Genomic DNA, 15859 nt, shown 5'->3' on the forward strand with positions numbered 1-15859 from the left:
GCTCCAGAGTTTTGTTTGAGTTGAACGACGAAGCGTCGTCACAGGTGAGAAATAGGATAGTGTATAGTCTTCTACACCCCTCCCAAAGAGATGGAGGAAGAGGAAGTGGAAGGGAGGACAAAGAAAAGAGAGCTGGTGGTTACTATGAAGAGGTTGCAGTGTGGTGCCCTACCTGTAGGAGGGCTTAATGCTACTACTGAATGTGGGATGAGACCAATTTTCAATAGAGTTGGGATGTGTGAAGGGGTGCTTCATGCCGCCCTCGAAATGCAAGCGAGACCTGCAATACTCATGGCACTCAAGTCTTTTCCGACATGGTCAGCAGTCACCATCTATGCATGCTTTTCTTGTTTTGCATTTCTAGTTTGTTCAAGACCACATCAGAGGAGGAGTCTATTCTCATTGTGTACTTTTGTGACGCGTTTGGAACATTGCAAACACCGGACGTGGTGGATCCCTAAAGTTGCGTGGACAGAGGAGACCACTTTTGAGTGTGCGAGACATTCTTAGCCCTCCCTACCATTCACATGCACCACCACCACCACCACCACCTCCTCTTCTCCCCATCGGTCTCTCCTGCACTGCCACTCTCTCTCCGCCCTTACCCTCTTCCTCCATCACTCCCTCTCTGCTGTCTAAAATCAACTCCAAACACTGTGGTCGTTTCCAGAGGAAAGACTTGATCAGCTTTAGATGAGAGGCATTGTTTTTTTCCCCCTCCCCAAATTAATACAATCATGTTTTTATTTTGTATTAAGAATTGTACATTACTTATAATAGCAAATATACAAGACTTTTTTGTTTTCCTTGATCATTATTTTTTTGAGATCTTACATTATGGAGAATTAAAACTGTTGTTTTTAAAAATTCTGAAGTTTTGTTTTTGTTCCTACAATCACATGGGAGACAAGACGGGCTAATCAAAAAAAGGGAAAAATGGGCAATAATACAAACACAATATTGAGTTGTTAAAATACAGTCAGATTTATTTTCCCCCCTGCCTTGTTTAAAAAACACAAATGCATGGCTTTTTATTGAAACTGGGAGAGCTTCAACCACTGTTGTGGAACAGACACATCATTTACTAACAACACTTTTAACACACAATAAGGATCCAGCAGTTACTTTAAGGAAACAGTTGCACAACATCCACATGTTGTTTGTTTGCACAACCTCTTGACATCAAAGCAGAACACCCATGCACAGTGCATTCTCATATCCCTGGTGTCATTTTTCAATGCCATTTGACCAGTTGGCAAAACCGTCTTGGACCTCACCCTTCCCTAAACTTAACAGTCGGTAAAGTCATGTTGCGGCAAGGGTGTTAGGTCTTGACTTCAGCAGGTGTTGAACACCAAGGGCATACTCTTATCGTCAAATATTGCTGCCTGGTCAGTGACTTGAAAGGTGACGCATCAGAATGATGCTGTGTTAACACAACACACATAAACATCCAAACATAATACCTAGACACACACACACACACACACACACACACACACACACACACACACACACACACACACACACTGGGACATATACATACAAGCTTCATACAGGCATTATCTGCAGTGTAAGCAGTGCCGTAGTAGTTGCACATAATGCATGAATAACGGAAGACTTAAAGCAGGCCTATCTCAGGGTACATTCGGAGAGGCTGATTACACATGTGGATATTTTTTTAAAAACATCAGTTTTGGCCTTATACCTTTTGGTTTAACAGGTTTCAAAAATATCCGTTTTAGGATCTTAAATGCACCTGTCACAAACCTGGCATGTTTATTTTTATTCACATGTTGTTAATTTGCAAATTGATAAATTCTGTTATAAAAATATCCACATATGTAAATGGCTTCTCAGAGGAACGCTACCCTTAAACCCCACTGCAGGTGCAGGAAATTTGCACACTGCACTCGACAGCCCCAATTTACAGATGCTTATCTGAACACATGCAAAAAAAAATTAACAAACAAAAGAAAATGAAACCGAGGTAGTGCCACAGAAAGATTAAGGGTGCAATATACACTTTAGTCCTTTCCATATGACTGGAAAAGGTTAAAAAAATAAATCTTAAAATACTTGTAAAAGGATGCATACGAATAGTAATGGAGTTATTTAAAGGGTTTAAGACTGCACATGGACCAAATTGGTGAAGCAACTAGTCTATTAGTGTTTTCTTTGTTCAGGAATCTGCCTTAACCCTTCTTAAGACATTAGTACCTTTTGAAATATTATTTTGAATATATTTTGCCATAAGATGCCATTTGATACTACAAAAAACACAAATGACAAAGAAATGCATAAATTAAGACCATGAAAGGCTATCTTTGTGGAGTGCCCATCACATTCTATGTAGTTTGTATTTATAACCCCTTTCATGAAGTGTTGTGATGCATATTATGACTATGAACTCTGTATTCATATACATTGGCCCTAAATGATGCTGTGTACTCAGACAGGTGAAGCTTCATAGCGTAAGAATGTACCGCCATTTGGAGTTGGAAATGGATTGATGACAGGAGCATTATAATGCCTTAGGACAGGCGTGTCAAACTGAAATTTACAGTAGGCCAAAAATCTAAACCGGGGATGAAGTTGTGGGCCGAATTCAATAATCATTCAAAAATGCACTGAAATTGTGCATACACACACTTAATACTTTAAGTAAGGCAAATAAATGGAATACTCATAAATTAAATGACTTACACATGAAATGACTTTGCAGGCCACATAAGGCCTTGAGGTTGACACGTGTGCCTTAGGAGTACAGTCAAAAGTATAAGCCTGGGGTGAATTTCTGGAAAGCGTAGTTGCTAACTATGTTAGCTACTTTGTTGGTTGCAATGCAATTTCCCATTGGCAACTACCGAAATTGCTAACTACTAACAACTACGCTTTCCAGAAATGCACCCCTGGGTTTCCAAAGTGTTGTAAATACACACTTCATAGAAAGTGAACGCCCATCTTACAGTACACTGTATGGATACCCTGAGAGGTAAAGGGTGAGAACACAAACCAACATACAGTACCTCTGAAATCCTGAATAAAAACAGACCTGGTGCATTTCTTATCAAAATAACCTTTTCAAAAATTAAATAAATATTTTGAAAACAAAACCGTCAAACTTTAGAAGAAATGACTAGCAGCATCATCCTTTAGAAAGGTGTAAACAGTGCAAACGTTAGGTTAGTTGCTTTAGTGTGTTTCGTACACAGCCTTGCCTCTTTGGAGCTCTGAAATGCCTGTAGATATTTTTTTAATATATATATATCTATAACCCCAATCTCACACACACTATTTACATACGTACTTCTTGGTGATAAAGTGAACTAAGTGTTTGTTCAAAACAAGCATCATAAGTTCAGGAAGGAGAAGGCAGACACTTGTGGTTGATCCGACTGTCCTAGATCGTCACCATCTGATTGGGTGATACTGGTGGGGTCATCTACACCGGAATTCTGAGGAGCATCTGCCTCTGAGCCTCTGAGTCCCGTTTGCTCCTCCCCTTCCGTCTCCGCGGACACGGGAGGGCTCCCTGTCGTCAAGGCAACAGACAGTTCTACATCAACACCAGACGACGGGTCGGAGAGGTGTGGGGATGGGTGTGGGTGTGGGTGTGGGGGTGGGCTGGCGCTGTTCACCAGCTCCATGCCGCTAAACAGTGACAGTCTGTCTGCAGCAGGGTCTGGAGCTTGACTAGGAGAAGAAGAGGAGACGAAGGCTTCCACAGCCCCATCCACCTCCCCCTCTCCCTCTCCCTCTCCCTCTCCAGCAGGACCAGGGCATAGGTCAGGGTCAGGATCAGGGTCATGTAGCTCTGCATCCCCCTCTACCTCATCCCCCAACGCCTGGAGGTCTGGTTGTGGTTCCCCACCCCTGGGCTCGTGGGGCTCTTCTCCCAAGTCCTCCCCCCTCAGATCAGAGTGACTGCCTGGGGTCTGTGAGGGCTCAGCTGGAAGGTTGGGAGATTGAAACGAGCCGGGGGGACCGATGTCTCCAGGATCCGGATCAGGATCAGTGAGGAGGTTGCCAGAGGTGAAGGTGGTGGCGGTGGCGGAGGTGGTTCTGGAGGCTCCGTGCTCCTCCTGGCCTACTGTGAGAGGGAGTGGGGGACTGTTGGTGGCCGGGGATGGAAGGCTGTGACGCGGGGTCTGGCATTTTAGCAGGGCCTCGAACTGCCTCAACAGCTGTGGAGAGTCAAAGGTCATTTTCATTCATTTGATATCTGAAGATTTTGCCATTCATCAAGGACAAGGTAGTAAAAAAAAGTTAAGGAACGTGCCAGCTAGTGGCCCAGACTGGACAGTTTGAGGTCATTTACTCTTTCTAGAGCTTGAAATACTGGGTGAATGGAGGAGCTTTGGTGAAGTGTAGGCATAGCCTGTTCCTAGAAATTATTACTGATATCAATAAGTATACAAACTATTAGTATACAGTATATATCCATGATATAAGTACCTGTATACACAAACTAACAGTACACATCTCAATCTGGACATTATGCATTTTGAAAAATACAAGTTATAAATCAAAATGCACGTCAAAACCTTGCACGTGCACACGCACGTACGCACACACATTCAGGATGTCCATCAAAAATTCCTCTCCAAACCTTGGTGGCTTTGTTAGTGACGGGTCCTGGCGTGCCCTGGCTGACCTGGGCCAGGCGCTTGTGTGTGACGCTGTAGATCTGCTCCAGAGACAGCAGGTCTGAGGACATCAGGCAGGCCAGCGCACACAACGCCCTCTGGTGGACAAAGCAAGACAATGCATTCTGCATGAATTACAACCTCATTTTGTGTTCTGTCAAAAACACATTAATGGCCATTTCTCAATGTTCTAGTAAGCACACTTGGAAGTGTGTCAGCCTAATTAGTCACGCCCAGTGATTGGATACTCTTTGGTGAACTCTGCGGAGTATCCAATCACTGGGCGTGACTAATTAGGCTGAGACACTTCCAAGTGTGCTTACAAGAACATTGAGAAATGGATTATCCTGAGCCACTTCTGAAATATGATGTGATTGACAGAATTTAATATGATGGAAAGAATTTAATATTTGATATGGTAAACAGATTAAGACATTTGACTAGATCTGTCACTGTGACAATGCTTTTCAGACCAAGGCAAGACAATGTACTTCAAAAAAAATATTTGTGACTTTTGACAGATCTGCTGATAAATAGATAAATACCCTGCAGCTCTGTGTAGTACAGCATATTGGAAGAATACCCGATACTACTCTAGACTTGAATTAGAAAAACAAGCCATACCATTTGGACTGTCTGTGGGGAATCCTGTAGCCGTCGGCACAGAAGTTCCACTACAACCTCACAGTTGAGAGTGGAGCACCTGAGTGGAGGAGGACAAGGCAATTAGAGTTAGAAGAAGCTGTTTAGACGTCTATGGATTTTTTTTGGAAAAGCATTGGTTCTCGTTTACACATAAAACAGAGTTTTAGAATGCACACTTCAAAAGGTTTAAAAAAAAATCCCATTTAGGGGATTTGCTAAAATGCAACTGTAACAACGTTGTTTTGATTTTTATCCACATGTGTTTACACGTTAACGGATTTAAAAAAAATCCACATTTTAAAAATATCTGCATATCTGCATGTAACCAACACCTTAATGGGAATAGGAATGTCTAGATACAGTCTAGCAAAGTGGAATAGAGTGGCTCTGCCAGGAGTCAAGACCTGGACATTTTGGGGTACCAAACATTGGCATAATGATTGGAATACCCACAACTCTATTGATCACTCCCATCACACACAGGACTATAATTGTTTAGTGTGAAGTGAATTAATATCCAAATGACCAAATGTAGTACATGGGGCAGATAGAGGGGATGATGGTGTTCTGACTGTTCATAAGGAATAACACTAATCACCATTTTAGACCGAAGGACAAAAAGGAAATAAGCAAATGGTGACAAACCAAAACTTACAAGACAAAGTCTGGCAGATAGGGTTAACAATCATTTACCCTAATATTATCAGCCCAATATGAGAGATAAGGAAGGAAGAGAGTGAGAGTGAGAGTGTGAGAGAGACAAAGAGAAAGACACAGAGATAAGAGGCAACAGCAAGCTAGCTGAAGAAATATCGTTTTCTCCACAGAGGTGGGGCATCAGCGAAGCACGAGCCACATGCAAGAGGCGAGGACGGGAGGTCCTACAAACTAGTTTGAAGTGCACCCTTACTCTTTGATGAAGTGCTGACTCTCCTCTCGGGTGAGGAAGACTTTGGAGCCCTCTGTCAGACGGCTGGTGAGCGCCATCTCCTGGCCACAGTCGCCCACCTGCATAGCCTCCACCCTGCACATGGACAAGCATACTGGAGTTAAGGACAGCGGAGCTAGCCTGTTTTTAACCACCCCCTCGTACTGATTTCATTTGTACAGAAGGTCTGGAACTCGAGTTCTGGGAGGTGTTTGGTCTTGCTACGAGAAGATCAGCTAATCAGTGAATGGTGGAGTTACGAGAGATGAGGGAGGGAAGAGCACATTTCCAGTCACAGGACATATTATAGACTATGCTGACGCTTTAGAGATCAACAGAAAACGTTTTTGAAGGAATTTGTTGATATTGAAGGAATAAATGCGCCGATAATTTTTTTGACAAAAGAAATGGAATCCTGCTACAGTAGGAAGCTGCGCGGAACTACTGGTCGGGCAAGAGCCAGGCATCCCCCCCAGCCCCTTTGTGCTAAAACTACATACAGTAAATCAATAAATCATGCACTATGCTGTCTGAAAACATGAATAGTGAAATGCATATCTCAGCAAATACACATGTCGTATGGTTAGCCTATTGTACAACATGCTACAATACCTACATTCAATTTGTAAAGGAGCCAATTAAATACTCGACCAGCCTCATAATAGGCCTTAATGAACTGTGCTCTGAATGGCCATACAACTATACAAAGACGCTCGTTAGTGTTTCTCTAATTGGAACCGCTGCTTTGAGTTCTCACCCGAGACACACACAGACACAGACACAGACACAGACACACAGACACACACCTTTCCTCTTTCAACGTTGCTCATTCTCAAAATGTGCTGACAGAGGTTTAAGCAGTCCATAGTCATTATTCCATTTAAGGGATAAGTCTCCAATTAACAGTGAGCCATTATCTGCCAGGCTGTTTTTGTACTCCATGGGCAATGATGGTGACCCTTCACCTTTTCCTTTGTTATCTATGCTGAAGCAGCTTCAGTGCTATGTTGGAGAATTCAGGGGAGCATTTCTCAAAAGCGTAGTTGCTAACTACGGTAACTGCTTTGTTGATTGCAATGCCATTTCCTATTGGCAACTACCCAAGTTGCTAGCTGCTAACAACTACGCCTTCGAGAAATGCACCCCAGATCCAAAAACCTTTCCATCTCCAAAGAAAGTACACTACAAAGCACCACCCACCGCTCTGATAGGTCCCCGCTCTCCCTGCTGGCAGCTGACTGGCTGTCGGTCGTGCCTCCCGATTTGCTGCTGGCGGCCAGGGAGGCGCGGCTGGCGTCGGTGTTCTCCTGTGAGGAGTTGTGGGAGGAGCTGTGGCCGCTGTCGTTCTCCTCCCAGCCCCCGCCCACCTGACCTGGACACCGCAACGCCAACGCTGGGAAGATGAGGAAACACAGGCATACGTATAAACGGCCATCCGGGTACTTTGCTTGTGAATGTGCGTTACGACCCTTTTTGGGGGAAAACAAACCGAATGTCTCATTAACTGACATGCTACATCAGCTAGCCTACAAAGTAAATGAACACAGTCCATGCTTCAGCCACGGCTGTTTGGCTATATTATTTGAACTGCCAACAACACAACACGTCTTCAGCATGTTGAGCGTGAACAATGCTAATCTACAGGTCCTTGTCTTTGTTTATTCTTTCCCAATACCACCAATTGACTTGCATTGGCTTTTCCACCAATGTTGTCCCCCAAAAAGGGGCATAACGCACATGGCACACGCAACGCCGTTCATGCGTATATTCGTCCAGACACCAGGGCTTGACGTTCACTTTTTCACTCACCGGCCACAGGTAGAGGAGTCACTAGCCATTGAGCTATTCTACAAGCCACACATTTGATATTGCTTTTTTCCCCCTTTATCATGATACTGTACATTTAACCTCAGAAAATGAGGTGTTAAAGCAAGAAGATGAGTGCATAGGCCTACCCTTCTACATGGAAATAAATCAAACAAGTAGAAAGAGGAAGTGGGAGCGTTGGGGCGCACAGGGTCCCAGGGTGGTTGGTTGCCCAACATGATTTTGTTTCATGGGGGCTTATAGTATGTCCAGTGCCATGATCCCAGAGCTGTGTGTGAGCTGTTCCCACACCTCTGTTGGTGGGCATGCTGGTAGGCACGCACACACTGGCACTGAATCCTTACTATCCCTCCCCATTACAACGCATGTCATGCTAGTTATTATTATTACCTTAACCTTAAAGGGGTATGCCACTATTTTGGGGCTTAATACAGTTAAAATCGTTGGCTGGGGTTTATAAAGGTGGTAAAGTGTCTTATTTTTCATGTTAAGCGTTGTCTTGCTTTAAGACAAGTTAAAAGAGGGAGTATGTCGCTAAGCTAGTGAAAGTCAATGGATCCGTGTAGCATTGTAGCATGCTACACGGATCCATTGACTTTCACTAGCTTAGCGACATGCTCCCTCTTTTAACTTGTCTTAAAACAAGACAACGGCTTACATGAAAAATAAGACACTTTACCACCTATATAAACCCTGGCCAACGATTTTAATTGTATTAAGCCCCAAAATAGTGGCATACCCCTTTAAATTATTACTGTATTACCTTGCCCATTACAACATTTCGTCTTGCCCGTCTGCTATTTCGAGTCAGGCAGCCCATAGCCCTTCGGAATGATTTAGCACTAGAAACAGATATCAAAACAGTAATGACACCGCCCTTGTAGCCACGGATAATAAACGGCCGATAGTCAGAGCCCAAAGCCATCTTCTTTCAGATGCCCAACCATTTGCATCACTATCCCTGTAGTTTATATAAAAACCAATACACAGAATGTGGGTCAATGAACTTTTTTGGGCTCAGCCGTCAGGTGGTACAACGACATCTATACCCATAAATTAATTAGTAATTGATCATTCCTGTACTGCAATGAACATGCTTATTATATAATCCACTGAAAACAAAAACATGTGATTCATACAATAGTGGCATTAGCTGTCGTTGCACCACCCTGACGTGTGCTACTACTAAAATGTCATTAACTCATTTATGCCATTTGTATTGTTTCCTTGTAGTTTGTATAAAAGCCATACACAGTATATGTGTGTCATTGGTGGAGGCTCACCTCTGTGGCTCTTGGTGGGCATGCTGTAGGCGCAGGCGGGCACTGCCACCTCCACCACCCCACAGGGTGCCAACACCGCCCGGTAGTGGTTGTCCTGGAGCCGGATGCCCGGCTGCTCGGAGGGAGGGAGGACAGCACTGGCCACCACCTCCGCTGCCTTCTGGATCTTATCAAGGAACGTCTCCCCGCCTGACAATGTAGACAACAGATGCCGATGGTTATGGATATTAGATCAGATAGCATTGGATTCATCTTCATTGATACTGTATGGCACACACAGAGTAACGAAAGGCTGTGTGGCCTTTCACGACCACTTAATAGTTCTATCAAAACAAAGCTGCTGGATATAGACGTGCTCACCAGAGACTCTTCCAGGACTGTAGCCAAAGCCCTGCATGCCAGAGCGTGGAGCTGATTCGGAGCCCATGCCTGCTGGGGTGGGAGTGTGGGTACGTGGGGAGGGGAAGGACATGATAGGAAATAATGTTCATTTACTTTCAGGGGGATTTGGGTGGTCATGGGCATTAATTCCCTACACTGGGTAGGAGATAGTGAATAACAAGCACTCTCCCTAATTCCCTGTGACTGACCATGCCCTGACCATGGTATTGTGCTACTGTCCAGCTTGGGGAGCCAGTTCTTTCTTTCTTTCTATCTTTTGTATTTAAGACTTTTTAACATGCTATGAATTTTACAAGTAGTACTGTGAAAAGCCTGCATTTGAAAAATGGCGAAAGCAGAATCAGATCAGTGTTGCATAAAAATCCTGAGCCTAATCGAATTGAAAAGTCAATTGGTTTAACTGGAGTCAATTGGAGTCATGAGTCTCCAGCATGGTAGTCAGCAGACCTGAGTAGCTTCAATAGGAGCTACCGGTCAAGCTGAGCTACCAAGCCATTACAACACACTGCAGCTGCACCAACAGCCAGATTGACTAACATATATCAGATATCAAATAGACTTAAATTATGTTGCGATGTGCTTGGGGAACATGTAGATTAGTGGTGGCTCGACAAACAATACGTTAAAATTTTAAAGCAGGTGAAGAGCTTTGTTGCAAAATGACGTAAATATCCATTTTGGAACATTTTAGGAAACTGTCATTTTTGTATTGGGCATTGCATTGCATAATGCATTTTAGATATGTTTAAAAAGTATGTTAGCACAATATTTGAATGGCAAGAATTCACACATAGATGATAGGATGTCTGAACAGTAATTTCCAATAAGTAGATACACAAGTCAGAAAATGGTGCTTATGCCATTTTGCAACCAAAAGTTTTTGAGGTTGAGAACTATCATCATAGCATTTCCCTACTACGTATTTTTTTCCATGAGTATTGCTGTTCCTCATGAGTAAATTAGCTGCAATAGCAAAGTGGACTCACCGGTTGTCAGCGTAGACGCTTTGGTAGGGGACACACCTGACTCGGGAGACACAGAGTCTGTAAACAGCAGTCTGGCCAACTCCTGCAGGGCAAAACAACACAAACATGTCACAATGTTTGGAACTGTCTGTGTACGGCTCAGACGTCAGGTAGCTGGATATTTTTATATGTGGATATTTTTTTCTCCTGGTTGCATTGGTTTTGCATTGGTTTTGGCCTTCCGTTTCCACGTAGCAGATATTTAAAATCCAGGTATAAAAAGCAGGAGAAAAAAATATCTTGTTTAGGGGGCTGAAACGCATTTGTTATGGAATGGAGGATTTCTTTTTATTCACATGTTGCGTTTACACCTCAACAGGAGAAAAAAAACGCTGCTAAAAAAATATCCTGCTACGTGGAAACAGCACCTTAGATATTGTACTAAAACATTGAATCCATACAATAGTGGCCTTACAATATAATAGTAGCTACAGTATGCTTGCTCCAACCTGACTTGTTCTACCACTAAAATGTCATTGACATGTAAATCAAACTGTTATCATCATCTGAAAACTGAAACTGACTGTTGAATTGTGTTAAAAACACACACACACACACACACACACACACACACACACACACACACACACACACACACACACACACACACACACACACACACACACACACACACACACACACACACACACACACACACACACACACAACATGAGAACACAAGAACAAAGGAAAACTTCATTCCTGTATGATTAGAGATAGGGTGTGTTCAGTGTGCTGCATCTCTGCTAGCATTCACTCACTGTGCAACACCTGCACTAACACTGAGCTTGCCACCCAGCTTGCACACACACAACAAATACTGCAAAAAGCCATGTATGCATATACTCAACCTCCACCTCCCTTTAACACACACTCAGACACACACACACTGTGTATTGTGTACTGTGTCTATTAGGGTTGTCGTATCGGATCGGATGGATCGGATCGGCTGCCGATATTGGCAAAAAATGTGGATCGGTATGGGATCGGCATGCACGGAAAAATCAGATCCAGAATTCCAATCCATTTTCCTATTTTGTGTTTATTAATATCTGAAAAAACAGGTCAGTTTCCCATTAAAAACCATTGTGTATTACTCATTCACCTAATTCAGTTGGCTAGTTGTTACTAAGAGTAAAAACCCTTTTCAACATGACTGTGACAACAAAGTAAGTAGGCTAAATAACTTTCAACTTAAATACTCCGATAGGCCGGTATCGGTATCGGCCGGTATCGGTATCGGTATCGGATCGGAAGTGAAATAAAATATCTGTATCGGACCGTAAGTGCAAAAACCTGGATCGGGACATCTCTAGTGTCTATGCTATTTGACGCTACTTGACATACTAATTTCCTCCAGGATCAATAAATGTTACTCTACTCTACACACACTGCAGCCTCTGGGGAACACCACAGTATTGGAATATACTCAAGCAGCCTTCTCTCTCTTTCTGCAAGTATCTGCAGGTAGAGGATCGGTACCTGTGCAGCACATCTGGCTTTCTGGTAGGGGGCGTTGCCATGGATGGGATCAGGGGGACCACTGTAGGCTGAGGAAGCAGAGACACAAAGAGAACAGGGAAATCAAACACCTGGTAGCATTAAATGGAAACATCGGTAACACTTTATTTAATCTATTAGCACTAATACATACAATGTTAATGCCTGCATAAGTAACTTGTAAGGCATGTACTAAGCAAAAGCTAAGGCCTATTATGTCCTTACTAACTTAGGTTAAATTGGTAATAAATCCCTTATTGTGCATGTACAAGACATTTGTGAATATATGCCTAACAAATGTTTGATTTTGCTCAGTACATGCCTTACACGTTACTTATACAGTACAGGTACATTTTATGTATTAGTTCTGATAGATGTAACACTAAAATAAAGTGTTACCGAAACATCTTATTCAGGAAACATCTCTGTTCTAGTACAATGGCAATGAAGGCCCTCAACAGCCCTTTCTTCGTTTACAGTAATGGGCAACCTGGAGTCATTAGTTATTATCCAGTAAGTACCACACATTACAGATGACCTGATACTACCTGTCCAATTCAACCAGGTGATTGCATGGTCGAATGCTCACTTGGTTGAATTGGAAAAGTTAAACTTGGTCATTTGGAATATGGGGAACTGGATTATTACCAATGAATCCATGTTGCACTGTGTGCCTGACACATCAAGGTCAGAGATCATGACTGTAATAACTCTGACGACACCAATCGCTCACCGATGACTCTGGCAACACCAGTCAACTCACCAATGACTCTGGCAACCCCAATCAACTCACCAATGACTCTGGCAACACCAGTCAACTCACCAATGACTCTGACAACACTGATCGCTCACCGATGACTCTGACAACCCCAATCAACTCACCAATGACTCTGGCAACACCAATAGCTCACCGATGAATCTGGCAACATCAATTACTCACCGATGACTCTGACAACACCAATCAACTCACCGAGGACTTCTTGGATGAAGGTGGCGTTGCGTCTGAGCTCTGTGAGCAGGTGAGGGGGGCCATGGCCACACAGGTGCAGCAAGATCTTCAGGACCTGCACATACCCACAGTCACATGACACAGTTAATAAAAGCCCCTGACCTGTGCTAGAGTTCCTCAGAAACACAGGGTTGATGTAACTTACAGTTTGCAAAAGTATGTACAGTAAATTACTGCACTGCTACACCAGCGACCCGGGTTCGTTTTTGGCCAGTGGTCATTTCCCGATCCTCCCCCATTTCTCTCTCCCACTCACTTCCTGTCAGCTTCTCTTACTGTCCTGTCCATAAAGGCATAAAAAAAGCCCTTAAAATATAAGTATGTATGTATGTATGTACATTTCGGTTCAATCTAAAATATCTGTCAGTATAACACTGTAACACAACGGTCTCCCTCTCTTTTCTTGATTTTTAGGGGCTTTCATGCATTTCATTAACAGGACAGTGTGAGACAAAACAGATATTTAGTGGAAGAAAGAGACGGGGGAGGATCGGGAAATGACCTAGTGCCAGAATCGAACCCGGGTCCCTGACGTAAGACTACAGTGCCTTAGCTGCTTGAGCCACTGTTGGGTCCAAAATCCCTTTCATATTTTGTCAGCATGAGTCTGGTACCCAATATCCATGCCAGGCTGGGATGGTTGGCCGTTGGCACACTCATTGCACATTGTGTGTGTGTGTGTGTGTGTGTGTGTGTGTGTGTGTGTGTGTGTGTGTGTGTGTGTGTGTGTGTGTGTGTGTGTGTGTGTGTGTGTGTGTGTGTGCACGCGCGTGCTTACTGCTTATGTCTTATCTATAATTTTAGTTTAACTGCATATTTAAATGCACAGACAAATGTCATTTCAATTTTCTGTGTTCACACTGTTGCATAGATTTTTGACAGTAAAGTACACTCTGACTTTGACTCACCTTGATTTTGACCTGGCACGACTGGATCTGCAGCCTCTCCAGGAGGTACTCGAGCAGACACTGGCAGTAGCCCACAGACTCATGGGAGATTTCTGGAGTTTGGTTTCAAAGTTAAGGGCAGCTAGGTGGCCATAGCCTGTTTTTTTTCTGGTAACAAGACCAGACTCCTCTCAGAACTCCAGTTCCAGAACCTCTGTATGAAGGAATTTAGTAAAGGGTGGGGCTGGGGTGGAGTCCAAAATAACTTACAGTTTCCTTTTTAACACAGGTGACCTCACCAGTGTATCTAACATACAATCAGCTGATTCTGAGCTGGTTGTGGCAGGTTTTTTCCGTTTTGGTAACACTTTATTTTAAATGTGTCATTACAGTGCATACCTACCTTATTAGGCATAGTAGCCTAACAGGTGAAATAACTCTGCAATATCACACACTAGTGTTGTATTTACATCATGAATCTACTTCTACTTTCACTTTTGACAACACTGCCTATGGGTAAAAATGCTGTCACAAATTTGATAACACCAACTCCGCATGAGCAGTCAAGATAGGTAGGCTACAGGTCAGCTATCACTCAGGTAAGACACCTGTGCCAGAAAAAAGGGGTATTCACTTTCAGAATTCTGGATGGATACACCTGTAAGCTACTCTTGACCGTTTTTTCACAGATCCATAAAGCTTGGATAGAATAACAAATTTAAAAATCATGCCAACTCTGTCAATAACTGACGCTCAGCAGACAGGTGTCAAACGTTTCTTTCCAACACAGGTAACTTATTTGCGTGAAAAGTACACCTGTGTACTTGTCTTACGGTCAGCTGACTTTACACTGGTTGGATCAAGTTTGTGGTATGTTCTTCTTTTTAGTGTTTTTAAAAACACAGTCTATCACCTCATGATGTGCAAAGGAGTAAATGGTGTAACAGCTATGTAATATCATGTGCATGTGTTGTAGGCCCTACTCACACCATGAATTTACTTTTACTTTTGGCACCTGACCACAGAAGGCATTAACAGATGTTAAATGCATCAAGGATACTGCCGATTTCTTCAAAGAGGTAGCCAGGACAGGGCGTCTCGTCATCGGACGTAGCCTTCATCAAAGTTGGAACCTGAAGGTAAAAGCAGAGCAGCTGGACATCACTGGAGTGACTAATCATATCCACTGACCACTGCATCCTTCTCCTCACTCAACACATATGGTGACATAGATAGAAATGGCTTTGCGGAAAGGACACGTTTTCTTCAAACAAGAAAAGGACAGGGGTGGGACGGGTAATAACAGCGTCATAACCCTAGCACTAGGTGAATATGTAGTAAAGTAGGTACAACAGCCTACGTACTATGATACAGCTTGGCATTGGCTAGATCTAGAAACTAGCCATCAGTGTATTCCACACAGCAAATGAGCAAGCCGTTACAAGATTGCATTTAACATCTCTGAAAATAAACAGTCATCCACATAAACATAATGCTCAGATCGAAATAAAGCAGAAATACATACCTTTTGAAGAAAAGCCAGCCGCTCTATCAAGGTTGCCATGATTTAGCATTCTCAAATTCCGTATGTGTGTTTTCCATGGTCCAGATAGGCGGGACCTTTATTGCGCGAACCAACTGCACGCGGCAGAATCGGCATTCCTGTATTCTTATTGGTGTAGTATTTTACGTAGGGGCGATCCT

General features: G+C 43.2%; 1 protein-coding gene across 2 annotated transcripts; it reads right to left on the reverse strand.

Moving 5' to 3' along the window:
* Nucleotides 1-955: 955 nt before the first annotated feature.
* tepsin (TEPSIN adaptor related protein complex 4 accessory protein) lies at nucleotides 956-15755 on the reverse strand. 2 transcript variants are annotated; one of them, XM_063221602.1, is made up of 13 exons: nucleotides 15681-15755; nucleotides 15216-15288; nucleotides 14177-14268; nucleotides 13230-13323; nucleotides 12242-12309; nucleotides 10721-10802; nucleotides 9693-9761; nucleotides 9333-9521; nucleotides 7423-7615; nucleotides 6205-6318; nucleotides 5274-5352; nucleotides 4613-4747; nucleotides 956-4187 (listed from the first exon to the last, which is right to left on the reverse strand). In XM_063221602.1, exons 1-13 carry the CDS (start codon nucleotides 15717-15719, stop codon nucleotides 3354-3356), a joined length of 2061 nt encoding a protein of 686 aa, XP_063077672.1. In that variant the 5' UTR covers nucleotides 15720-15755; the 3' UTR covers nucleotides 956-3353. The 2 variants fall into 2 exon arrangements, with proteins under 2 accessions (XP_063077672.1, XP_063077671.1); XM_063221601.1 differs by having other exon boundaries at nucleotides 9693-9764.
* Nucleotides 15756-15859: the final 104 nt, after the last annotated feature.

This window comes from Engraulis encrasicolus, chromosome 17 (genome assembly GCF_034702125.1).
Source record: "Engraulis encrasicolus isolate BLACKSEA-1 chromosome 17, IST_EnEncr_1.0, whole genome shotgun sequence".
Lineage (NCBI taxonomy): Eukaryota > Metazoa > Chordata > Actinopteri > Clupeiformes > Engraulidae > Engraulis > Engraulis encrasicolus.

What these genes read in the sequence shown, in the direction of transcription:
- tepsin (XM_063221601.1), bottom strand. Translation starts at nt 15,719, where the DNA reads ATGGCAACCTTGATAGAGCGGCTGGCTTTTCTTCAAAAG. An exon ending in AGTCAGCACTTCATCAAAGA is followed by an intron (nt 5,353 to 6,204) that starts GTAAGGGTGCAC and finishes TCCTCCACTCAG; the next exon opens with GTGCTCCACTCTCAACTGTG. An exon ending in CCCCACAGACAGTCCAAATG is followed by an intron (nt 4,748 to 5,273) that starts GTATGGCTTGTT and finishes TTTGTCCACCAG; the next exon opens with AGGGCGTTGTGTGCGCTGGC.